Source organism: Rhinolophus ferrumequinum, chromosome 8 (assembly GCF_004115265.2).
Source record: "Rhinolophus ferrumequinum isolate MPI-CBG mRhiFer1 chromosome 8, mRhiFer1_v1.p, whole genome shotgun sequence".
Taxonomy (NCBI): Eukaryota; Metazoa; Chordata; class Mammalia; order Chiroptera; family Rhinolophidae; genus Rhinolophus; species Rhinolophus ferrumequinum.
The window spans coordinates 53,043,484-53,069,427 of NC_046291.1; the positions used below are offsets into that span (position 1 = coordinate 53,043,484).

The window sequence follows — 25,944 nt, forward strand, 5'->3', positions numbered from 1 at the left end:
TCTTTGACAGCAAAGTATTAAAATAAAAGTATTATAAAAGGAGAATTCAAAAACTATTAAAGAATGCCGTGTTCATAAATTAACAAAAAGGCAAATGAATTTAGCCATAGAGTAAAATACACTAAACCATACCAGCACCCAAAAGAATCATGCACCCTAATAGTACTCCTGGGACATTACTTCAGCAGTCATTTCCAAAAGGTGGCTGGAGATTGCAACACAACCAGATTGTACACAAAGGAAACATAGGGTTGTACCAGCATTATCAGAAGGAACATCTGACACAAAATATATTCAGTCCACATGGAATTAGTTTATCTCGTTTGTCTTTGACCAATCTAGAATGAAAGATGCATTCCCTGCCGCCCTTTTTCTGCCTTCTTCAATTATAAAGCATGTTTTACAATAGTTTTTCTTTCTTTCTTTTGATAGGGATCATATGCAATGGTCAAAAGAAGAAGAAGCAGCAGCCAGAAAAAAAGTAGAGGAAAACTCAGCCGTGCGAGTCCTTCTGGAAGAGCAAGGTAGGCAACTCAGTCTGGTAGTCCTGGAGCCTGGCTTTTCTGTTTGACCTTCCACTGATTTCTTCACACCTCAGTGTCTTCCGAGCTGTGTCATTACATTGGAGAATTGTTAGCTTCCACCTATGCCAATCCACTTGTTCCATTTGGAAGAATTCCCAATTTTTCCTGTATAGTGGGACCAAAGATAGTACAATAAGTTAGGTACTCACCTTGTACTTGCCTTTATGGTAGTCAGATTGTTGCCTTTTCTGGGAGATACACACACGTGGGTGGCATTTCAAACAAGATGCGAAACTATAACTTTAAAATGTTCCTCTTGCTCTACATCTTGTGCGCAGTTGTGCATTTCACTTGTTAGGGATGTTCAACAAATTCAAAAACTTTGAGCAAAGAAGGTAAAGTCAAATCAAAATGTTGCTGGTGTTTTGGGATAAACACAAAGTTTCAATAAAGATTTAAGGTACTTTTCTTGGAGGCCATTGATATTCAGGGTTTAATTTAGGTAAAGCCTTGCCAACCTTCAAAAATGGCTTCTAAAAAATGCGACAATGCTACTGTCACAAAAACAGAAAATTGTTGGTGAGGATGTAGAGAAATGGGAACCCTTATGCATTATTGGTAGAATTGTAAAATGGTGTAGCCTCTGTGGAAAACAGAATGGAAGCTCCTTTAAAAAAATTAAAGATGAAACTAACATATGATCTAGCAACCTCACCTCTGGACATAGCAAAAAAAAATTGAAAGTAGGGTCTTGAAGAGATATTTGCACACCCATGTTCATAGCAACACTATTCACAATAGCCAAAAGGAGGAAGCATCCCCAAAGGACTGTCAGCAGATGAATGGATAAACAAAAGGTGGTATTAACATATACTTGAATATTGTTCAGCCTTAAAAAGGAAGGAAACCCTGTCACATGCTATAATATAACCTGGATGAAATTTGAAGACATTACGTTAGGTGAAATAAGACAGTCACAGAAAGGCAAATACTGTATGTTTCCACTTACATGAAGTATCTAAAGTAGTCAAATTCATAGAAACAGAAAGTAGAATGGTGGTTACCAGGGCCTGGGGGACGGGGAAACACAGAGTTGTTATTTAATGGGTATAGAGTTCCAGATTTGCAAGATGAAAACAGTTTTAGACATCTGTTTCACAACAATGTGAATATACATAACACTATTAGATTGTACACTTAAAAATTGTTATGATGGTACAGTTTATATTATATATTTTTACCACGATTTCTGAAAATAGCCCACAAAAAAATTTGGCCTGTGTCCTCACTGTAGTACTGAGAACCCACAGACACTTTGCTGAACACATACTCTCTAAATAGGATTTTCTTAATTTTCTTAAAATCATTTCTTCTTTGAAACAGCTTGGTTCTTTTTTCTTTCTTAAAAAAAATAGTTTATTGAAGTACCAAATACACACAGAAGTTTATACAACTCATAAAACAATTCTTACAAAGCTTAATGAATTTCCCCAATACCCACATCAAGAAACAGAATATTACCAATAACCCAGAAACTTTCTCATGTTCCTTCCCAATTACAATACTTCCCACAACCCCTCAGAGCCCACAGTGAGCAATCACTATTCTGGCTTCTAATACCATAGATTAGTTTTGCCAGAACAACTTGGTTCTAGTCTTGATCATTTCTCAGTCACTCTTGTAGCAGTATCAGTATAGCCATTAGATAAAGCAGGTGTGAGCAAACGATGGCCACAGGTCAAATCCAGCCCACTGCCTGTTTTTATAAATAAAGTTTTATTGGAATACAGACATACTCAGTTGTCTACTTATTATCTATGGCTACCTTGGAGCTGTGTCTACAGAGTTGAATGGTGTCAACAGAGACCATATGTAGCTCACAAAGACTACTGACTATCTCGCCCTTTCTAGAAAAAGTTTGTCGACCCCTGAAATAGAATTTTCAGGACAGATTGATCAGCTGTCCTGAAACACCCCAGGGAAAGATGTTTGCATTCCTCTCTGCAAGCCAAGCATAGTGAAAATCACTAATCCCACTGGTCGTTAACTATTGTTCTAATGACTTGAGTCTACAATTGAGGCTAATGTTGGCAGCAAAGGTCGCTGTGGAAACTGAGCTAATGAGACAGCCCTTAACCAGCGAAGGGGAAAGCCCTGCCCAGTCGTATCCTCTGGTATCGTTTGCTGTCCCTTGGAGCTTGTTCTCTTTCCGGAGCCTAAACTCGAATGTGTCATGGAGGGCGGACAAAAACGAGCATCTGATCCACAATGGAACCATTCTATTTTTATGGCCCCAGCCATGCAGTCCAGAGTGGGATGTGGCCGGGAACTGCTGGGGTTGGATTTGAGGGTGCATATCAGTGGCAGTTCCGCTTACAGATCAGCCAGCATTGCATTCCTTTGCAGGAACTCTGTCACACTGTTTCTGAGGAAGTATAATTTTGCTTCTTTGCCAGCAGCTGCACAGACATATTTTCCACATTACTCAAGCTTCTGCTAGTGGCCACCTGGATGTGACAGAGAGAGTCAAGCCTAAACTGAATTAAAAGTTATCAGCCATCTTAATTCGTTCCCAGGAAGTTAAAAATTATCCACGGTATATTTCCTGATAATATGAAAAACCAAGGATTTTTTTTCGTGCTTTTTGAATATGTCTGTTTAGAACATAAATAGATGAGCAGTGCTGATGATGTTCCCTTAAAGTGCTCTGTACGCGGCTGCCTACTTTGGCCTATTTATGTTAACAATGAACTTGAGTGAAGCTAATGAGGTTATTTTAGGGCCTTGGATACCGCAGTAGAGGAAAATGACAGTTCCCACAGAACCATAGTGTGACTGAAATAGAAAGGTGGTGACTGGGCTCCCTCTGTAGAAGCAGGAAAAGCAGGCTGGAGAGGACTGATGCTACAGCTTTGAAGCGTTTGGTTTGTCATTAGCATGTCCAGTGTCTCTCTGAGCACATTTTCTGTCTGCCGTAGAGACACGGAACAAAAGATTCCGTTTTAAAATGACTCAAAGTGATCGAGGTTTCTAGTGGGTCCCTTCTGCGTCCTCCCCATAGCACTGCTCAGGGTGGTGGACTTCATACTTTGTACATGTCAGGGAACAAGGAGAGGAACACACAGGGAGGGTGGCCGTTTCATCCCACGTAAGCAAGGCTGCGCAGAGCAGCAACGGAGGCTGCTGTGAGGGTGGCGAAGAAAGAAAACTTGTTTTCAGGAGCTATGTTGAGTGAGAGGACATGACAGTGAGAGCAAATGCCCACCCAGCCACCCAGTCCCGTCTCTGCCAGGGATCACAGAGCTGCTCGTCTGTAGAAGCCCTGGCTGAGGCTTCTCACTGGATATTTAATGTCTCTGATGAATATGGGTCAAGGTGAATAGGTCCGTTTAAAAGCTATACTCCCAGACTTGATGAAAACCCAAAGGAAGCTCTGACCCAGTTCTTCTCCCACTGCCTCTTTTAACCACCATCTCTTCTTATCAGGAGAGTCTTAAGTTTTTAAAAGAGCCACTTTTCTCCCATCACAAAGCATTCTATTTGCAAATTAGTGTACAGCATGAGCACTGTTTATTGATCTTATCTCACTTATTTTAACGCTACTGGGAGGAAATACTGGTTCTCCTACGCTGGCCAACTCTCCAACACAGTTTTTCCTCTGTGTCGGTCTGTCCTGTCACTCCTATATCCCACTTCTCACCTTTTGTCTCAGTTGTTACTGAGAACTGAAGTCAGGAAACAGCCTCACAATTCTGAAAATAACAACTTATCCATTACCAGTAACACAGTCTTTTGCTGTGGGATGGTTGACATTTCATTCCTGTGATCCAAATGTATACCATTCAGGCTCTCAAATTAGCAATATTTCTTTCAATTAGATGCCCAGATTAGTGATTTTTAATTCAACATATCTTTTGGTAATTTCTTTTAAATTTTATTATAGATCATATTTCTTTCAACAGCTGGTTAATTCCAAGAAAATGAGAAAGATACATTTGGTAGTTTTTGAGTTAATATGATTATATTTTATAATTTTTAAAAAACATCTCCAGTGTGTTATAGCAAATGTAATGGGTTTTTAAAATTTAATATCAAAAGCAGCTGCTATTTTTAAATGTCTTTGTAAATAACTACCCAAATAGAATGCGTTATCTCTGTCAAGCAAAATAGTAAAAGAATCCTACTATACCTTACCTTGTGAATACTTTACCACTTGAGAGTATCCTATGTGAAAAAAAGGAGACTAGGTAAAAGTTTTGTGTGCTGATAAATTTAGAGTACTTGTTTATAAGTCATCTTTGGTTGTTTGAAATTTCATGCAGTGCTTTTAGAAATGTACTTTTCATTTCATAAGTTTCCTTTTATTAGACAGTGAACTTTATCAGTGACATGTGGAAATTTCCAACTTTGAGAGCTCAGGTATTTGCGTAATTGATGTGCAAAAATAACTTCAAGTTGCTTTTTGTTACACTGCAACTTAGAATAAATTTTCATAATTCATATTAATCATATCATATATGCCAGATACATAAATAGTTTAATTCATTTTCTAATCGTGATATTCAGTGTGATTCAGAGTGAATTCTGAATATTTAAGTATGGTTACTGTGTCATATTCCTTCTTCCCCTCAGCAGTACTGAATTTAATAAGCGAATAATTGAGAAGTTGCTTCATTTTGCTGTGGTTAAACTGATCACTACATCCCCTTTACTGCCATTGGCATAAAGCAATTAACTCTGAATCAGCAACCTAGGAAAGTGAAAGGAAAAAATACTCCTTCAAGAAAAATTGATCATTAATACACCTGTTTAGAAGATCAGCTGGACAAGATGAAGACAGGGCATGTTTCTCCACATTATATTCTTTTATCATTATTGGCCTGGACTTGAGAGGAGTTAACAGTAGCTTAAAACTAACTGTTTCACTCATGGTCAGGAAAGGAGCTCTCCCAAATCCCCTGTCATCACAGATACTCTTGCAGCTCAGGAAATCGAATCATATGCTGAAGGTGTTTACATTGTCACACAACCATAATTATGAGTTTGGTTGAGCTTCCATGGGGTCTTAGAAGCTGTCACACATTACTGGTAATTATTGAGTTGCCAGCATTAATTGAAGATACCACTGAAAACACAACTTTAAAACGCAAAAAAACAAACAAACAAAAAAAACAAATGCAAAAACAAAAAATGTCCCACCCGTTAGCCTTTCCCTTAGCCCATCCTGGATGCTGTTTCTGTTTCTTTCCCACAAACTCATCTATTCTCAAAGAGCATTTTGTGTTGCCATTGTTCATCATAATTTCATCGTATAACTTTGCAGAATTTATATTTTTATATAATTCAAATGGGGTTTAATTAATTCTGTATTTCTGACCTGTTTTTATGAAGGTTCACTCCAATCAGCATTATTTTTAAAAGTAAGTTATACCGACGATAGGTCATGCTGAGGTTTTAATTTCAGCTTAAGATTTCATAATGAGAGGAAAGGACAGAATCAGAAAAACAGATTATTTCCAAAGACATTTTGGAGAGGGTTAACACTGATTTTGTGTTAGGAAGGCAATGTAGTGTAATGGTTAAGAGCATGGGCTTTAAAGTTTGATAGACTTGGTCCATGTCCTGAGTCTGCTGGATGACCTTGGGAAAATTTTGTATCTCTTCTGACCTTGAATGTCTTTGTAAATTGGAATAATAATATGTCTATCTGAAAGGTATTACTAGGATTAAATGGGAATAAAAATCCAAGTAAAGCATTTGACATAGTGTTTGGCACATAATAAGCACTCACTATGTGTTATTGTTGTTATTTTTAATGATGTTATTGGTATAATGATTTATATAAATGTAGGGTGTTTTCTCCTAATTTCTGAGTGGGTAATGCTTGAAAGAGGCTTGAAAGTATATGTATTAGCAGACCTTGATCGTCATCTTCTGATAGTAATCAGATCCTTTTTCAATATTGCATAGGCCAGGGTTGAATTTAGATGCTTGATATGTTTGCTATCTGAACAAGATTCCAGTCATCTCACTGCAGATTACTTTTATTTATACACTGTAGAAATTAATGCAGTAGTATAAGCTCATATTTATGACAGCAATCTGATCCAAGATTTTGTAGTTTGTAAAACTGATAATGTTTAATGTTCTCCATAAATTCGTGGGGTTTAATAAGAAAGTACATAGACTTTTTAGAGCTTGAACGTAGAGATACTCTAATTCAACCCTTCATCAAATTAGAAAACTGTGTAGGCAAGTTGAATGAAGAATCAACTAGATTCCTTATCTTGTAAGATATAGATAAAACTTTGCAAAAGAAAGATCATTAAATTGTTATCATCACTCCAAATTTTTATCTGATTGTTATAAATGAATATAAAATAAATTTTAGAGTTGCAATCAGTGTATAGAGAAACATTCTGTGTGAATGTTTTCTCTTAATATTATTATCCTTTACATTTTAATTGCTACGTAAGGTTATTCTGTTTGCATTGCTTGGTCATTCCTGTGTTGTTGGATATTTGAGTTATTTCCCACTTTTTCCTTTATAAATAGCACTGCTATGAATGTCTTTTCAGCTGTCTACCCTCCTCCCCCCAATTAATTCCTAGGGGAATATTCCCACAAATTAATCAAGGTATAGTATTACATCCTATTTACTGAAAGGTTCAAACTCATTTCACAAGTAGCTTGGTATTGGAAACTCAGATACTAGAGATTTTTGACTAAATGTCAAATCTGGGTTCTTAGGTGTTGCTTTTTATTAAGCAGAAATATCTTTTACCAGCATAGAGCGAGTTACAAAGAGAGTTTTTTAAGGTGAAAGGAAGAAGAGAAGGAGCAAGAAGACCCTGGGGACATTTGACAGGTCCCTAATTACTCCTAAGTCTGATTTTAAGAATGTTGTTTTGTTTTCTTACACAGTATATCAGGTACACTCCAATTTTTAAAAGTAAAGATAGAACTACTTTAAAAATAAATGTCTAACACATTTAGATTAACCATAAATAGGCTTCTTTCCATTAGTGTAGATGTGAACATATTTTGGACTTCAACATCACAGAATTCTTTTGTTACAGAGATCTACTTTCATTTCTCAGTCTTTAAATACAGGTGTGAGTTTTTGTCTTGATAGCAGTCCAGCTGCTAGATACAATTCAGCCTTGATGGGAAGGAAGTCTTGTGGCCAGATGGGTGGAGATCCATGGTACATGGCTATTAAGATAAAAACAGAAAGAGAAGAAAAACTATAAGGGCTTCAGGACAGGGCTCTGTAACAGATGAACTGACTGTAGGCAATGCTTATACTTAGGGTAAGGGCTTCTTTAAAATTGTGGAAGAAATGAGTTTTTCATTTTTAGTTTTAGTTTATTTTTGGTATAGATAGTAATTTTACACAGATCAAAATTCAAATGAAAATTGTTTCTCAAATCCTGGTCCCCAGGATTGATTTATATATATATATACCGTACATTTCTGTGTATGCACACACATGTATTCTTTTTCTTTTTTTTTTCCTGACAAATGGTTGCATTATATGCATACTGTTCTACACTTTGCTTTTTCACCTAACATTAAATCTTGGAAATTATTCTATATCAATAGAAGGTTTTTTAATTCTTTGAAAGCATTTTAAAAATATTGTGTGTGTACATTGGGTGAAAGTAATTCTTATTTTTTTAAAAGTAATTCTTAACTCATGGATTAGGCCTAGGGATTAGGCCTGGTACAAACAGTATCCAAGAAATGTTTGTTGAATGAATAAGTGAAAGTGGGTGATTTAATTATTATATTAATTTAAGGTGCAGATAGAAAGTGACAGAAAGCTAAGAATTCCCTAAAGTTTTGAGACTCTTGACCTAACTCTGACCCTGGGATCCAGGGAAATCTAAAAGATGACATCATAAAATGCGTATCTCTTTTAAAAAGGCATCAGAAATTCTTACTAAGGCTTTGTGTTAGATGCCAATAGGAACAGATGCCTCAGGAGGTGGGGGAAGAATGGAGTTATGGGATGGCCTCTAGACTCCAGGAGTCAAAATATGTGGTTCTGGTTCTGCTATGATGGGCTCTAGGCCCTAGAACAATTGGGTTCATCTTTTCCATGCTTTCTTTCATGCAAAACACGGGTGTTGGAGTACATTATTTCAATGGACAGTTCTAGCTCTCAGATTGTCATTTGTAACTCCACAATTCCCTGTTTGATTACCAGTTTGCACAGAAATCATGTTCAAACTGCATTTACACAGCCAAAAAATGAGGTGTCTTTTCTCTAAGATAATAGAGCCTTACAGATTATTGGTAAAAATGTGGTTATTAAGATTCTGAGATTAGACTGTAGAAAGTAGTTTGCAATGATTATATTCCTCACAAAATTTATTGGCCAAACTATTAAGACAGAAACAGATGGACTAAATACCCCACACACTGACACATTTTGAGAAAATTAATACTCTGTAGTAAATATACTTGTTATAAATGATAAATAATGTATATAACATATTTAACATTTAACAATTAAATATATTGAGCTATTAAAATAGTAACTAATAATAAATAGCAACTAATAATAAATATAATTCATAGTAAAATCTTTTTCTCTCCTTTTTAGTTAAGTATGAGAGTGAAGCAAGTAAATATTGGGACACATTTTACAAGATTCACAAGAATAAGTTTTTCAAGGATCGTAATTGGCTGTTGAGGGAATTTCCAGAGATTCTTCCAGTTGATCAAAACACTGAAGAGAATGCAAAAGAATTATTATGGGATCACGTAAAAACTAATGCTGCAAATAGTTTTTCAAGAATGCACTGTGCTACCATGCTTGAAGAAAAAATTCATTATAAGAAAAGTTCTGTCTTGTCAGATGGTCAAAGCAAAGCAGGATCTAATTTTTCTAACGTAGACTCTGAAGAACACAGAAAAGGACCTCTCAAGCCTGAGCCATTTCCTGGTAGCAACGCCACTTTCCGAATCCTAGAGGTACTGTACTGCAGGGGCAAAGATGGGAGTTAGCAAATGATTTTAAAGTGTGCATTCCATATTGCTTTATTAATTATCTAGATTCTTTAGGGGGGAAATGATCAAACCTAACTATATAAATGTTCAGTATACTTGTACACCATATCTTTAATCAGTATGGTTTTAACTTCTAACTTGAAGTCAGTTTTAGATACCAGTAAAGTTTTGGCCTTGATTTCTATCTCTTTCTGTTACTAACCCATTTTTGGTGAAATAGAAATAACATATATGTACTTGTAATTTTCTGTAATCTGGTGTAGATTTTGATTTTGTTTTTAAAAATAAACTTTTCCCTTCTCATTATAAAGGTAGTATACATTAATTATAGATAATTTGCTAAAGAGTAGATAAGAGAAATAAAATTATAATCCCACAAACAAGGGATTTAGCCATTGATAACATTTTATCGTTTTTACTATTTTATATAGTTGAGCTATACCATGATATCATAAGCTGCTTTCCCTATCTTTAAAAATTCTCTATAAACATTTTTGTGGCTGAGAAATATTTCACTAGTGGAGTACGATAATTCACTTACCTATTTTCACACTAACTGGGCATTTAAATTGTTTTCAGGTTTCTACAGCAAATGTTGGGTGTAAACGTTTCCACATTTTCTTTTATTATCTTGGGTTAGATTTACAAATTCATAACTTACAAAAATTTTTAATACTCTTAAGCTGTATCGCCAAATTGCTTTAGAAGAATTTGTACTAATACCAGTTCACAGAAGCATATGTCTGTTTCATCACACCCTCATTGATTGCAATGTTCTTATTTTAGTGCTTTTTGCTTTGTCAGACAAAAATTATACCTTGTTTCAATTTGTATTTCTTTGATTATTAAATAAGTCATATGGTTTTCAAATGTTTAGATGCCATTTGTACTTCTTTTGTGTTCTATTTATTTTCTTTGCTTACTTACCTGTAGGTTTTTTTTGTTTGTTGTTGTTTTTAATGAGCCTGGCCTTTTATCACATTTATTGCACACTTTTTTTTCAGTGTTGGTCACCTTTTAATTTGGTTTATTTTGGGTTTTGTTGTGTAAAAATTTTAAATGTTTCCATAGTCAAATTTCTCAGTATTATTCTTGTGATTTATTCCACTGCTTTTGAGTTTAGAAAACTCTCTTATACATACCAGAGATCCAGTAAATTTCTTCTAGTTTTTTTTAATAAAAAAAAATCTGACATTGGTGAGGAAAATTTAACCTGTTTTCATGATGTTTGTTTGTTCTTTTGATTTTAGGTTGGCTGTGGTGCTGGAAATAGTGTTTTTCCAATTCTGGATACTTTGCAGTGAGTTTTAGAGTTTTCTACAAAATTTTACATATGTATGGGATATTGAGAAATTCTGTTAAAATGTTGTTATGTGAATGACAGTTGTGGTCTTGTTCCCATATTAACATGATTAAGGCAAATTTCAAAAGCACTGTCTTCATCTTAGTGCCCCATTTCATGTGAACTGAGACTTACTCTGAAAATAGTGTCTCACAGCCATGGGTTGTCCACCGCAGGCTGAAGTATTTTGTAAGCTTGTGTTTGCATGGATGAGAGAGTAAGAAAGCAGCAAGAGACGTGATCCTTCTACTATGCTGTGAATTACTAAACTTTAGAGGTTTATTTGTTCCTCAAGGACAACACAAGTGTCATTTTAACACATAGAGGATTGAGTGTAAAGCTTATGCTTTAACCCTCATTTTATTTTGTCTTCACTTCTGGAGCCACACCCACGATAAAGCCTTCGGGTGTCAAATGATTGTCTCTGGACTTGAACTTGTTTGGAGGTAATAACAACTAACCCTAAGACTCAAAAAAGCAAGCGAAAGTAAATGATACAGACAGAGATGTCCTCCTGACCCACCCTTCCTATTCACCACCTCACCTATGTTTTAGTATTTCCAAGATGAAGACACACCTTGCAAAACTTTTCTAACATCTTTCACGTATGGCTGGTCTGTCGATTTCTTTCTTTTTTTTTAAGTTTACATAATAGCTTTCACATTATTTTTCCATTATAAAATCAACATGAGCACATTCCAGAACATTTCCATTAGAGTGAAAGAGGGGAGGGAGAAATCGCCCATCATCCCCATTATCCTAACATAGCTGCTGACAGAATTTTTGTTGTAATTCCTTTCAGTCTTTTCTCTATGTATATTTTTAAATTTAAGGATTCATTTTTTAGACTTTCTTTATGAACATGTAAAAGCATTCAGAAAAGTAAAGAGTGTTAGTCAATGAATCCCCGTATACCCACTACCTCAGTTCAACAATTATGAATGTAATGCCAGCATCATGCCACTTAATCTTTAAATATGACGTGTCTTATGATGTATCTCCAAAAAATCAGAACATTCTCTAATACTAGTATAAACCTAACATAATGAATAGTAAGTCATTCTCTGATAGCATTAAATAACCAGTTCAAGTGGCCAGGCAGAATGATACTGGCAAATTTGCAGTTCTGAATGGCCTTTCTATCTTTTACTTATTTTCTTTGTTTTCCCTTTTCCAGTTTCTGGGCTGAAATTTCCTGTTCTTTTATAGCATATAGCCAGGTTTCTTCACCCCAGTAATCCCCAAGTTTGTAATACACGTAAATCTACAACATTGGCAGTTGATTATGTGTTACTTTATGACTCCTCTCAAAGTTTTATTTACCATGTGATTTCCTTATGTCTCGTCTCTCCAAACCACTGTTTATATTCCCTGAGGTAGAGAGCATATTTTACCCTAATCTGATTTTCCAGGTAGCCTAACAGTACAATATGGATCATTAGAGCTCAGTACATATTGACTGATTAATATCTCTGATTCCTCACTTGTTAGTTGTATTTTTCCCTCTCCCTTCAACGAATCATTGTAAGTAAGCTCTTGCCTCCTCACTCCCTGGCTTTTCTTAGCTGTCTTTGTTTTATTCCTCATATCCATGTTTTAGAAATCATTGTAGTTCAATAAACTGAGATAATTCATCTTTAAAAGGCAACCAGTGATTAGCCTTCCAAAGATTGGGTTAGTCTTTTTTTCCCTACCTGAGAAATTATGTTTTATTACTTTTGGAGAGTATAGGATTAATATTTTACATTTTCAGAACATTTTACCATAATTAGACCTCCAGAATTGAGAGGTCACATCATTCTCCAAGGGTCATTTAATTCGTAAACCCCCTACCAAGAGAGTGCTTGGTGGTATGGTGGTAGTAGTGGTATTTACACCTGCTTGCTGGGAGAAGGGCCAAGACAGTCAGCTGATTTTACAGAAAAGCTCTGGAAAGTTAGTGCGTGGTCACAAGACTTTGACTTGGGCTGCTGATGCAGTGGGAATTCAGTCTCACAGGTCATGCTGCCGCTCCGGTAGGACACATGGCAAAGGGCCCATGCTTTCATTTAGCTACTAGACTGTTCCATATCTTGTTGGTGTTTTGTGACCACTGCCCACGGTAGATTGTATACTTTTCACAATTACATGTGCCAATGTCCAGAGAAGCATTTTGAGTTAAATGGAAGTTTTTACAGAATCCTGTTTAGTTTTTAAGTTCCTGGAAGGCAGAGGCAGATTTTCCTTTAATACTGTTCATAATAGTAATAGCAGCAGCAGCAACATAATAATAATGACTAACATTTATTAGGTGCTAACTCTGAGTTAGACACCTTTCTAGAAAGTTTACTTATTTGAATCCATTCAGTCATCACAGCCACCTTAGATGCCATGTTTATCTCTGTTTTAAAGATGAGGAAACAGAGTTACAGAAAGATTAAGTAACTATTCCAAGGTCACACAATTAAGTGGTAGAGCTGGGATTCAAACCCTAGGCAATCTGGTTCCAGATCCCTTTCCCTTAGTCATCATATCACAGACTGCCATGTGCATCTGTGTGTTTATTGAGAACATTTCAAACACTTGGGACTACCCAGCAAATTATGAGTCACAAATATGTGGATTTCATAGGAAACAATAGGGGTATGGGCTGCAATAAAGCACTGTTTTTATGTGGGACAGATCAGAAAAAGCAAGCACTGCAAATTTTAACTTTGATTCAGTGCTCGTTAACTTTTCATAACCAAATTCTATTCTTTATACTTGAATTTATTTGGGCAGATCTGAAGTCCAATGTCAGTTCCTAGTGCCACAGAACGAATGAATTACACGTGAATATACCGTGTTTCCCCGAAAATAAGACCTACCTAGCCGGACCATCAGCTCTAATGTGTCTTCTGGAGCAAAAATTAATATAAGACCTGGTCTTATTTTGCTATAATATAAGACTGGGTCTTTATAATATAATACAATAATGTAATATAATATAATACCTGGCCTTATGTACTATAAGACCGGGTCTTATAAAGTAACGGAGAGTCTTAAAACCAGGACAGGAATTTGAAAGTTACCCTGTAAATTAATGTAAGTGAGACATTGCTGGTTCAGAAGCAACATGAAGGCCACCCATATGCCACTATAGACAACAGTATCTACAAAGAAGAAATGATAAGCCAAGTGTCATTCAAAATTCTATTATGGAAATACTTACTAAGAAGTTCAAGCCTACAGTTTCCTTTATTCTTCAGTGTGAGTATATCTGGATTCTAGATGTAAATATTTCTTCCATTTTCATAGGAATGCTCCAGAGTCCTTTCTTTATTGTTGTGATTTTTCTTCTGGAGCTGTGGAGCTAGTAAAGGTATGCCTTATATTTTCTTTAAAGAGAGCCATATAAGAATCTGATTTATTTGCTGTTGAAGTGATTTTTTGGGGGGGAATGTTTCTGTATCAGATGTTATCTGTGACCATTTTTAACAGCTTTTACTATTTCTGGGAATCATACTATCAATTGATGCCTAAGATATGACCTTAAAACAATAAAAATTGTTTTAAATTTAACAAAGATTTCAAGGGACTGGTACACCTAGAAAGGCCAACAGCTCCTACAAGGTAATCTTGTTCATATTTATGTGTCTAGAGCTTTACACATACCGTGTTTCCCCGAAAATAAGACCTACCTAGCCGGACCATCAACTCTACTGCGTCTTTTGGAGCAAAAGTTATATTAATTTTTGCTCCAAAAGACACAGTAGAGCTGATGGTCCGGCTAGGTAGGTCTTATTTTTGGAGAAACACAGTAGTCTGGCACATAGTAGGCACTTGTTAAATTAAATTTTTTGAAAAAAAAGTCTGAAAATGCATATATCGCAACTCTAAAATATCCTAGACTTTTAAGGAAAACAGTGGGGAACCTGAACTTATTTGACCAAACACTAGTGAGCCTGACCTTAGCAAGAAGAGGTAATGTTAGGAAATGAAAAAGGAAAGGAAATTCTACTAACAAAAATATGGTGTAAACATATGGAACATGATTTGATAAGAGTAATACTTATTCAATGTAGACATTTTCTAAAATACTGAAAAGCTTACAAGGGGAGATAAAATTCACCTATAATTACACTTCCTCGAGTCCTAGGGTGAATCATTGTTAATATTTTGGTATATATCCTTCTAATTTTGTTTTAGTGAACAAATTGTGTGTGTCCGTGTGTATGTGTGTGTGTGTGTGTGTGTACACTCTAATGCAATTTTTAAAAAATAACAGCTTTATCGAGATATAGTTTATATACCATAAAATTCATTTTAGAATATACAATTCAGTGATTTTTTAGTATATTTACACAGTTGTGCAACCATCACCATTACCTAATTTTGATTATGTAGTAGATGATATTTATATTTGAAGCCAAATGAGGCATGGAACAAGCAGTGGGAGAGAGAGCTGAGGACCAGCTCAGTGCCTCTGAAATAACACAGGGGTAGGCTTCCAACAGCGCTGCCTACTGACTCATAAAGACTGCCGTACTCCACTTTTAAAATTAAAGAGGGATTGCAAAGACTATTTGTTGTCAAGTCCAAGTGTTAGACTTAATTTTTTATGGCAGCTTTGGAAATAAGCTAACCGAATACTGAATCAGAAATCAAGTGCATTCAAATGTATAGAGGAAAGGCATTTGGGAGGGAAAAAAAAAAAGCCCTTTTTATTTAAAAAAAATACGAGAAGTCTGCTAACTACTTTTTTCCCCTTCTTTGTGATTCTTTCTCACGGCAGTCACACTCAGCCTACAGAGCAGCCCAGTGTTGTGCCTTTGTTCACGACGTCTGTGATGACGGCTTGCCCTACCCTTTTCCAGATGGGTTCCTGGATGTCATTCTCCTTGTCTTTGTGCTCTCTTCTATTCATCCCCACAGGTGAATGAAGACAAAAGGGCAACGCAAATGCGGAAAGCCCCTTTATCGGTAGTAGTTTTTAGAACTATCAAAGCAAAAAATGACAACTCTTGAATTTATTATTTAGTGAACTACAGTATGTATAATATGCAGCCTTTTAAATGAAATGTTTCCTTTCTTCAGACTTTTAGAAAGAAACTGGTCAAACTACTTCATTAGTGAGCTTTCTGTCACTGTCAGAGTGAAGTGAGCATATTCTGGCAAGACACATACCTATTAAAAGTGACAGTACTTCAAGGAAATTACAAATTCAGAACAGCCTAATAGACTCCCAAGAGGGAAATTGTACTTGGTGATCGAAAACAAACATCTTTGATTTAGCATCTTACTGAATGTTCGTGAAGAGATGAGCTGTGAATCTGTTCGGTTTCACACAGGTCTGTGGAGGCCTTTAAAACAATTGTTTTAAAAGAAGCCCACTAGGGAAGTACAGGTTATCAAGATTTGCCAGATTAACCTTGGACCTCTATAATCTAAGGTTAGCCTAGTGTCATTATTTAAATATTTATGACTTTTAAAACTTTTTGTTCACACACAGTATTTTGAAACAATAAACATAGCTGTCCTACAGAGGGGAAGCATAAAGAGATATTACCAGCAATTAAAATGATCACCTTTTTTTAAAATTTTGCCACCTCATATATATTAAGGCACGTGTAGTAGCAGAGGTTGTGCCCTTTGTAAGCTTTCTTTTTTTATCCCCCCCTTTCTTCCACCTCCTCCCTGCCCACTCCTGTTCAAACTGTTGTTTCTGTCTAGTTGTGTAGGACACAGCTCCCTGGCCCATGCTGGTATTGAGCCTTGTACTCCCTCTGGCTGGCTGAGGCAGTTGGTCACCGGTCGTCTGTTGCTGCTCACAGCAGCTCATGGCAGCTCTCGCCGGCTGCCAGCCACTCACGGCCCTGGTGGCACACAGCAGTCCGTGGCAGCTCATGCCAACCTCCGGCAGCTCATGGCAGCCGAGCTCCAGGGCAGCCGTTGTTCACAATCTTAGCTGTAGAGGTTGCAGCTCACTGGCCCATGTGGGAATCAAACTGGCGACCTTGGCGTTAGGAGCACGGCGCTCCAACCACCTGAGCCACTGGGCTGGCCCTGTAAGCGTTCTTAAAATTAGGTTTCTACTATGGTAATAGAATCAGCTCCAGGAAAGAGCCTGTGGTAGTAGATATAGACTTGGCATTAACCACTTTTTGTTTGATGAGTGTGACCCTTTCCCAAAGAATTGAGTTACCCTGTGCTTCTTTCTTTGCAATTACAAGGTCATTAGGACCTTCTACACAGTTCTTTTGCTTTTCATTCAGAGATGAGCACTTTGATTACTTGTGAAAAAACAAATTAGATTTCCAAATACATCTGACTGAAAGACATATTTGCACGTGGTGAGATATATCAGGTTCCATGAAGTTACTTTTTCCTCCCAGTTTCTATAACTTATTTTTTCCTGCTAATCTGTTTAGACTATTGGCATTATGCAGGTACTGGTAGAAAGATGTCATCTATGTATTTAGTTTCATAGTTAAAAGGATGAATAGTTAAAAGGATGGAGTAGGTGGATAGAGAATAAGATTTTCTATTTGACACCCATAACAGGAAATGTTTAAATTCCAAATAAGACCACAAAAGTACTATTTGAAATTAGTTTAGATAATGTATTTTCTCATGATTTGAATTGAATGTTAAAGAGAAGTGTAAGCAGATGTCTGGAAGTTTGCTTTTATAGTACAGTATATTCATTCTATTTGTTTATTATAAAATAAATTCAGATGTATCATGTCAGTAGCCACTTTCTTACCTACATGGAAATGATCTAAAAATAAGGCGAATAAGTAGAAGGAGGGCAAGAGTAAGTGAAAAGACAAGGCAGTCTCTTCAGGGTCACTTATGAGGGTGGTAGTAGGTTCAACTCCAGGAAAGCTCTAGAAAAGTGGCTTCTTGCCAGCTTGGAAAATCCATGTGCAAATGAACAGCAAGCAATTCAACTAGACCTTGAGTCTGGGGGTTCCTAGCTTAAACCATAGAAGGCTGCAAAAGAGCTGTCCTTCTTGTCATTAAAATAAAACAAAGTATAATATGTTACCACAGATCTAGGCAATCAATACATATATATATATATATAAATTTTTTTTAAATTTTATTGGGAAGCAGTGTGTTTCTCCAGGGCCCATCAGCTCCAAGTCGTTGTCCTTCAGTCTAGTTGTGGAGGGCGCAGCTCAGCTCCAGGTCCAGTCGCCGTTTTCAATCTTAGTTGCAGGGAGCGCAGCCCACCATCCCATGTGGGAATTGAACCAGCAACTTTGTTGTTGAGAGCTCACGCTCTAACCAACTGAGTCATCCGGCCGCCCCTCTGGAAGCTCAGTGGCAGCTCGTTATCTTCAATCTAGTTGTGGAGGGCGCAGCTCACTGGCCCATGTGGAAATCGAATCAGCGACCCTGTTCAGAGCTCGTGCTCTAACCAACTGAATCATCTGGTTGCCCGATAAATACTCATTTTTAAAATCTCTTCTTTTTCTTCTTTTCTCCTTCCATCCAGAGATAAATGAGGAGAGCAGAATTGGCCAAAGTCAGATAACGAAAGGGGGCTTCCTCCCATTCTTCTTTATGTCTCTCCCAGCCAGTCCACTCCCACCTGTAGCTCATAGGAACTGACTCTGGAACTGCATTATGAACCAAGATGGGATGATCAAGAAAGGCAGCTCCTCATCCCTTGCCTTCACCCACAACCCAAGATGTTAAGGATTTGCAGAAGGATGTCACTGTATTTTGAATTACAGTTGATGTTTGGACAACACAGGGGTTAGGGATACCGACCCCTCAGACATTTGTGTATAACTTTTGACTCCCTAAAAACTTAACTACTGATAGCCTACTATTAACTAGGAGCCTTATTGATAACATAAACAATTAACGTATTTTATGTTATATGTATTATATGTTATATTATTACAATAAAGTAAGCTAGAGAAAAGAAAATATTAAGAAAACATAAGGAAGAGTAAATACATTTACAGTACTATATATACTGTATCAATCATCTGTCATTACGTACATCAATATTATCTTACATGATACAAAATACTGTAGATGTTATACATAATACTAATGCTAGACATCAAAAACGAAAAGATAATGTGAAAAAATTCATATTTCTTTACAGATATAACGATTCATGCATTGATAACAAAGCAGCAGCAATATGATTGCTTTATGGTAACCAGTGTTATCAGTATGATTGCTTCACAGTAGTAAGGAAATCTCCAAAAAAGTTTACACTATATTTAATGAAAAAAATCCATGTAGGGGCAGCCGGTTAGCTCACCTCAGTTGGTTAGAGCGTGGTGCTCTTAACAACAAGGTTGAGGGTTTGATTCCCCACATGGGCCACTGTGAGCTGAACCCTCCACAACTAGATTCAAACAACTACTTGACTTGGAGCTGATTGGTCCTGGAAAAGCACACTTAAAGTAAATAAAGGTTAAAAAAAAAATCCATGTATAGGTGGACCCATGCAGTTCAAACTTGTGTTCTTCAAGGGTCAGCTGTGTTTGATTCTTTGTTTTTCTGTGTTTTTGTTTCATGCTTGTTTCAGTAATAATTGCAGAAAGAGACTTTTCTCTGTACAGAAAATATTTATCCTGAAAGTGAGTATTTTAAGGTTTAGGTATGGTTTTCTTTAATTGCCAAAGTCTAAGAATATAAACACAGTGTGACAATAACCTGTAATAAAATAAACAAGGAAAAATGCTTTTCTTTTTCCTTTTCATATACTTACATTCCAGTTTTTTTTAAAAGAGCTTTTCATCTAATCATGTCACCTCTTTGTGTTATATTTCTCTCGTTTTCATAGTTACTTTCATTTTCTCACTATCTACTTCCTTCATAACCTAACATGATGTGGCTTTTTACCCCATTATTTCACTGAACAATGTTTTAACTGGAAGGAATTTACAGATTATCTGATCCAAACACCTCATTTTTAAAATAAGAAAATCTCAGAAGCTTTACGTAGCATGGATAAAGCAGAGATGGCAAGGACTTAGCAACCAGGATGCCATTTACCATGCTGCCCAGAGCAAACATTGATTTTTTTACTCGGATCATCATTCCCAGTGAGCCCTAAGAATCCTTCTCAATAGAGCTCTGTAAGCAGCCAGTGTCAGTCACTGGGCATTGATATGAGATCTGAAATCTTTGCCACCTCTTACCCATAATCACCCAGAAGACTTAACCAAAAACATTAAGTCAAGAGCAATCACAAGGGGTCATATTTGATGGGAAGCCAGATGAGTAGAATAAATAATAAAAGAAAAAGTAAAGGCTTTCCAGTATTGAGTTGGGGCTTGCAGTGTGATTAGAATTTAAATAGGCAGAGAGTAAGGAGGAGAGAATTCTTTGAGAGGAAACCGCATGAACAAAGGCATGGACTGCTCAGAGCCAAACTTGTAACAGTTCAGCAAAATAGATGCTTCAGATTAGGAAGTAGTGGGAAAGAAGTTGGAAAGATTACTTGAGGCCAATTGTAGGAGATTTTAAGGGCTCAACTGAGAAATTCAGATTTTATCCTATGGATTAAAGTCACGAACGTTTTTGTGCAAAGGAATGGTTTGACAAAATCATCATTTGAAGCAGAATAATTCATAAATAATATGCAGAAAGAGTTGACAGGGAGAATAATAAAGCTATTAGGAAGCTATTCTATTTCCAGGCCTGAGAAGGTAGCAGTTTGTACTAAGGGAGTACCTATCAATGGGAAGCAAAAGAGAGAGAAAATACCAAAGATGTTATTAAAACAACAACAACAACAAAATTTGATGACCAAATGGTTGTGGAGAGAATAGTGAAAGAAGAGAAAAAATAAAAGAGGTTAATGATATCTCTGAAGTGTTACATTGGTGAATGATGGTAACTTTGAATTAAAGAATTCAGGATAAAAGGAATTAGTTTTGGAGGAAAAGTGATCCCTGCTTACGTATGGACAATTTGGAATGGCACTGGCATATTTTTTCATCTTGTAAGGAAAATGAGGCGACTCCCATTTTTTTCTGCCTTGGAATGACCTTAATTTGCTATAAACATCAGAAAATGTCTATGTGGTTGTGCAGTTAAGCTTTGACATCATACATCGAGCTCTTTGATATCATATACTATGGTCATTTAGGTGATTTAAAAAAAAAATGTTCTGTTAGAGTTGACGTTCAGTATTATTTTATATTAGTTTCAGGCGTACAGCATAGTGGTTAGACAGATAATTTATGCAGTGAACCCCTCTATTAGTCTAGAACCCACCTGGCACTATACAGGTGTGATCAAACAATATAGTGAATGCTGCTGCTTAGAGCCATTAAACGGAAAGGCAGGGATCTTCAATACTGGAAGCGACACGCTGAACCTTAGTAACAGTGTGTGACAAGTTTCAACTTGTTCGGTGCAGTCAGTTGGGTGTGAGCTACAGTTGAGAGAAGGTGTGTTTTAAAGTGTGCCATAAATCATGGATCACAATGCATTAACGTGAAATGGGCAAATGGTTTCATCCTCCATCATGACAATGCTCCGTGTCACACATCACTTCCAGTACAGCAATTTCTGTCAAAAACATTACGGCATGTCCTCATCCACCTTATTCACCAGATCTGGCACCTTCCCCAAAGTCAAAATGACCGTGAAAGGTAAACATTTTGAATCAATTCAGAACATCGAGGCAGCCATGACAGCACAACTAAAGACACTCACGAAAGAGGACTTCCAGAATTGCTTCAAAAAGTGGCAAGAATGATGGGATAAGTATGTTTGAAGCAAAGGGGAGTATTTTGAGGGGGATTAATGGCAATGTGTCTTTTATTGTAATACATTTTTTAAAATTAAACATTCACCATATTTTTTTAATCAAACCTCATATTTGTTGCAATATTATTAACTATATTTTCTATGCTTTTACCTCCCAGTGACTGTTTTGTTACTACAAGTTTGTATTTCTTAATCCCTTTTGGGTGATTTCTTGATACTCTAGGCCTTTTAAAACTGATCCTATAGGAAGTTGGTGTTCTTTTTTCTTTCTATACAAAATATTTTTGTTGCCCTTATTTTTGTAGTGTAGATTTCATTGGCCTAATTGAGCCTTTTCTTATTTTATCTTTAAGAATGTTAAATGTGGCATGCAAAACAATATTTCTGAAATCAGAGTATCTTGCGTTGTTTCCAAAGGATGCAAGGTGTTGTAAACCGACTGTCCAAGTTACTGAAACCTGGGGGAATGCTGTTATTTCGGGACTATGGAAGATACGATAAGACTCAGCTTCGTTTTAAAACGGGTAATAGTATATTCAGTTTGGAATTATTTTCGTGTGTTTTAAAGAATGCCTCATTTGTATTTAATGTCGTTTTTGGGGTTTTATTTGTGTGTTTGTTTTAAGGAATACTAAGTTTGTCTTCTCATAATTATTTTTTTTCAGGGCATTGTTTATCTGAAAATTTTTATGTTCGAGGAGATGGTACCAGAGCATATTTCTTTACAAAAGGTATACTTATCTATTAGAGGAAATAATTAGCTGTAAAAACTGTCTTTGGTTATTGTTCGCAGAGAGAAAACTCAAAACTCTAAAAATGAGGCTTCAGTTGTTGATTAAACATTGGATGTCTTCACCCTTTGGTAACTGTAATATTCTGCATAGAAGCTTGAAAATGCCGTTTTTGCCTTCTGATCTTTTTCCATTTGAAACAGCTTTAAATAATCACTTGTTCCGTTGTTAACCCAAATGAAGTTGTAGTTTGTTCCATTTTGGAGGTATTGTTAATCCACATATGAAAAAACTGATGCTTTGCCACAACCAAGGGAGAATTATAATTTTAAGAATCCCTAGAAAATCTCTTATCAATTTCTCATTTTTAAAAAGTATTTAAAATGAAACCTGCATCAAGGATTTTCCCCAAACTTATGTGAGTACTATTATAGTGTGCCATTTGCGGTCTCTGCAAACCAACAAAAACTCAAACGGGGCATCTTTCAAAATATTGAAAGCTATGTAAGCAATAGTATTGTATATCTGATTGTGGTTGTTGTGTTAACCTGTTTATACTTGGTGCATTTGTGTAAAGTAGAAGAAACCTACTTGGTTTCACATGTTTCCTTCACCAATTTGTACTAGAGAGTATTTCTTACTATAAATGAAATTTAGATGGTCAATCATTCCATTTAATGTTCTGTGTTCCTGAATGTCTCCCCTCTCTTTAGTCATATGTCATACATTTGATGGCCATTTTTGTCCCACAGGGGAAGTCCACAATATGTTCTGCAAGGCTGGGTTAGACGAGAAGCAAAATCTGGTTGATCGTCGCTTACAAGTTAATAGGAAAAAACAAGTGAAAATGCACCGGGTGTGGGTTCAAGGCAAATTCCAGAAACCATTACACTTGACTCAAAAAGCTCCAACTTGATATTTTCTCTGTCATAGCTGAACTGTGTACCATGTTAAGGTACAAATGAGAGGACCATGCTGTTCAAAGACTTCTATAAATATTTCATTTCTAAAAAGACAATCAGAAGAAAATTTGTATATTCTGTTGTTTATCATAGGTGAGCTCCTTTGTGTATTTTAAGCACATGCAAGTGATTTGAACGAGTGCACCATGTTCTGTGTTTTCAAAACTTAATATGATCAAGCTTGTTTGGGTTTATTACGTCTAACCATTTTGTTTGTTCTTTGAATTTTGTAAGTATTCAATTAAATTACTGACAAATCAGATTCTGAGAAATGATAATCGGTCATTTTTTAGAAGTGGGGAAAATCATCTACTCTAGTTATATATTAGTCAAACACAATTTAACTCCCCTCCAGTGTTATCATGGAAAAATCACAAGCCTAAGACAAAGGTATATTGTTTTTGTTTTGTTGTCTGTTTTCCCCAACACTTTTTTTTTTTTAATTCAGAAACTAAAGTCTGATGTAGAATTTTAGTTTTTCTTTCCTTTTCTAAAATTGGGGAAGTATAACCCATGCTAACGTTATTTTCATACTATTTGGTGTACAAATTGTTAAAAGCTCTCTTTAAGATAACTGTTATACCCAAGACAATTCTTAAATTGTAGCCATTAAAAATTTGTTTACCACTTTGCCTCAAAAGGATATAATTTGACTTGCAAATTGCAGTTTGCACTTAGAATGGAGTTTTTTGTTGTTGTTTTGTTTCGTTGATTTTTTTTTTTCTTTTTGCACTTAGAATGGAGTTTCTAAGATTGGTCTTTCATTTGTTATACAACATTTACTGAATATTTACATTTGCTGAATTATGTGGAATAATACAATAAATAAAGACCCAGCCCTGTCTTCAGAGAACATAAATAGTATCTAGCTGGCAAAGTAAAATGTGTACCTCCCAACCCTCTAAATCAAAATTTAAGATAATATATGAACACGTTCTCAAATAGGGAGCTTATCATCTAGCAGACTTTGATTATGAGCCACAGAAATCTGGAAGAAATGGACACTCTTTAGGAAGGACCTCCCTCAGACTAATTTAATTCATACTGATTTTCCTTTTTGAATTCACTTAAAATTCCATTTCCTGGAAGAATGTGATTGGTCATGGATTATCTCTTCCAGGCTTGGGCCGGGCAGCTCAACTGATGGCACTACCAGAATGTATGGAATGGAGGAAAGTTCCTCAAAGGAAAATCATGACACTGTTATCAAAAAAAAGGGGAGAGGGAGGGAGATGCTGCCCAGTTGCAAACATGTCACATGGTGGTGGTCACAGTAGTAATAGTAGTTCTGAAGCGAGAGAAAGGTAGCTGTGGGAAGTAAGCGGGGAGAATCAAGGTTCTGGGAGGAGGTGGGTCTCAGGCTAGTCCTTGAACGTACACTCTCGGAAGATGGTGAGAAAACAAGTGTGTTTAGTGTGGGACATGTGTGATAAGGAATAGTGCAGAAAAGATAGCGAGGGGGTCAGCTTGTAGACAGAGTCGAATAGAGAGCACATTGGATTCTAGTCTCTGGACTGGAGCCATCTAACATTTGTTTGTTTCTGTTTTATCCTGGTCATGGCACGTTATAAATGAATTGAGAGAGACTGACTGAGGACTCATCTATAGAGCGGAATACAGTGAGGTCAGAGATCAGAGGCAAGGGAGACCACAGAAAGCTTTTTGCACATACTTGCCTTGGGAGTAAGTCTTCAGAAGTAGCACAATATCAAGGTTTGTTTAAAGACGCATCAGTCAGTAAATGTAAAAGTTGACATTTGCCTGAGACTCTTAACTCAGTTGTGTTTCATAATTAAAGTGTACATTTAAAAGCCAAACTAGTAATGGAAGTATTACATACAAGGGCAGTTAGATAAGTTAATGTTGCTATGGGAACCCCAGCAGATCTTCTTGTGTTTCAATTTAAAAATCATGGCCCAAGGTGGTTTTAAAAACAACAGAAGGTAAAATTATTCTCACATTCTCACACATGTAAATTGTACTGTCTCTCTTAGTCTTAAATAGCAAATTCAAGACAGCCTCTTGACTGGCACAGTAAAATTCAGCTTCGTATCTTTCTATAGTGTATTACAGCATATAGTTAACCTTTAGAAACTTCAAAAATACATCAACCAAATTTGGGCTGTGAGACACAAACTGGGCTCTTTTGAGCTCTGTGTAGCATAGACCTCCCATTCTACTCAGCTGCTCAGTAGGGCCATTTCTACCTGTCTTAAGCTTGTATGTCTCCTCTTGCTCACCCTATCTGAATTAACCCCCTATTTTGAGTTTGCTGTTGAATTGGGTGCTGAAGAAACAAAGAGACCTGATTTGGAATATTGCCTGTAGATATTAAGAAATCATGAAGTGTTGCAAATGTATCTTCTTGGGTATTAGCTTAAAATATTTGATAACTGCTTGAAATTCTAATTTTCCGCTTATGTCCATAAAGCTAAGACCAGTGAGTTAGGCAGAGTTTGATATTTAAAATTTTCATCTTCTGAGAGAGCTGAATTTCAAAAGGACCATTTTCTTTCTAACAGAAAAAGATTTGTTCTTTCATTTCTTATAATACAGAAACAATGAAATATGCCATATTAAAAATGTACCCTCCACTTTTCTCCATTTCTAAAAATTCACTTTTGAGCATTTTCCAAATGTAAAAATTCTCACAC

The 25,944-nt window shown here is 36.3% G+C and overlaps 1 protein-coding gene across 4 annotated transcripts in view; it reads left to right on the forward strand.

The window, feature by feature from the left end:
• METTL8 (methyltransferase 8, methylcytidine) overlaps positions 1–24,042 on the forward strand; it is a 72,405-nt gene extending 48,363 nt beyond the window's left edge. For 2 of the 4 annotated variants that reach the window (XM_033111440.1, XM_033111441.1), the window contains exons 4-11: positions 433–524; positions 9,136–9,506; positions 10,793–10,842; positions 14,161–14,224; positions 15,638–15,777; positions 22,015–22,121; positions 22,263–22,328; positions 23,081–24,040. In XM_033111440.1, the coding sequence (XP_032967331.1) occupies positions 433–524; positions 9,136–9,506; positions 10,793–10,842; positions 14,161–14,224; positions 15,638–15,777; positions 22,015–22,121; positions 22,263–22,328; positions 23,081–23,244 (1,054 nt within the window). In that variant the 3' untranslated portion in view covers positions 23,245–24,040. Of the gene's footprint in view, positions 1–432; positions 525–9,135; positions 9,507–10,792; positions 10,843–14,160; positions 14,225–15,637; positions 15,778–22,014; positions 22,122–22,262; positions 22,329–23,080 lie in introns of all 4 variants that reach the window. The other 2 variants (XM_033111443.1, XM_033111442.1) reach the window with 2 other exon arrangements.
• The last annotated feature ends 1,902 nt before the right edge of the window (positions 24,043–25,944 follow it).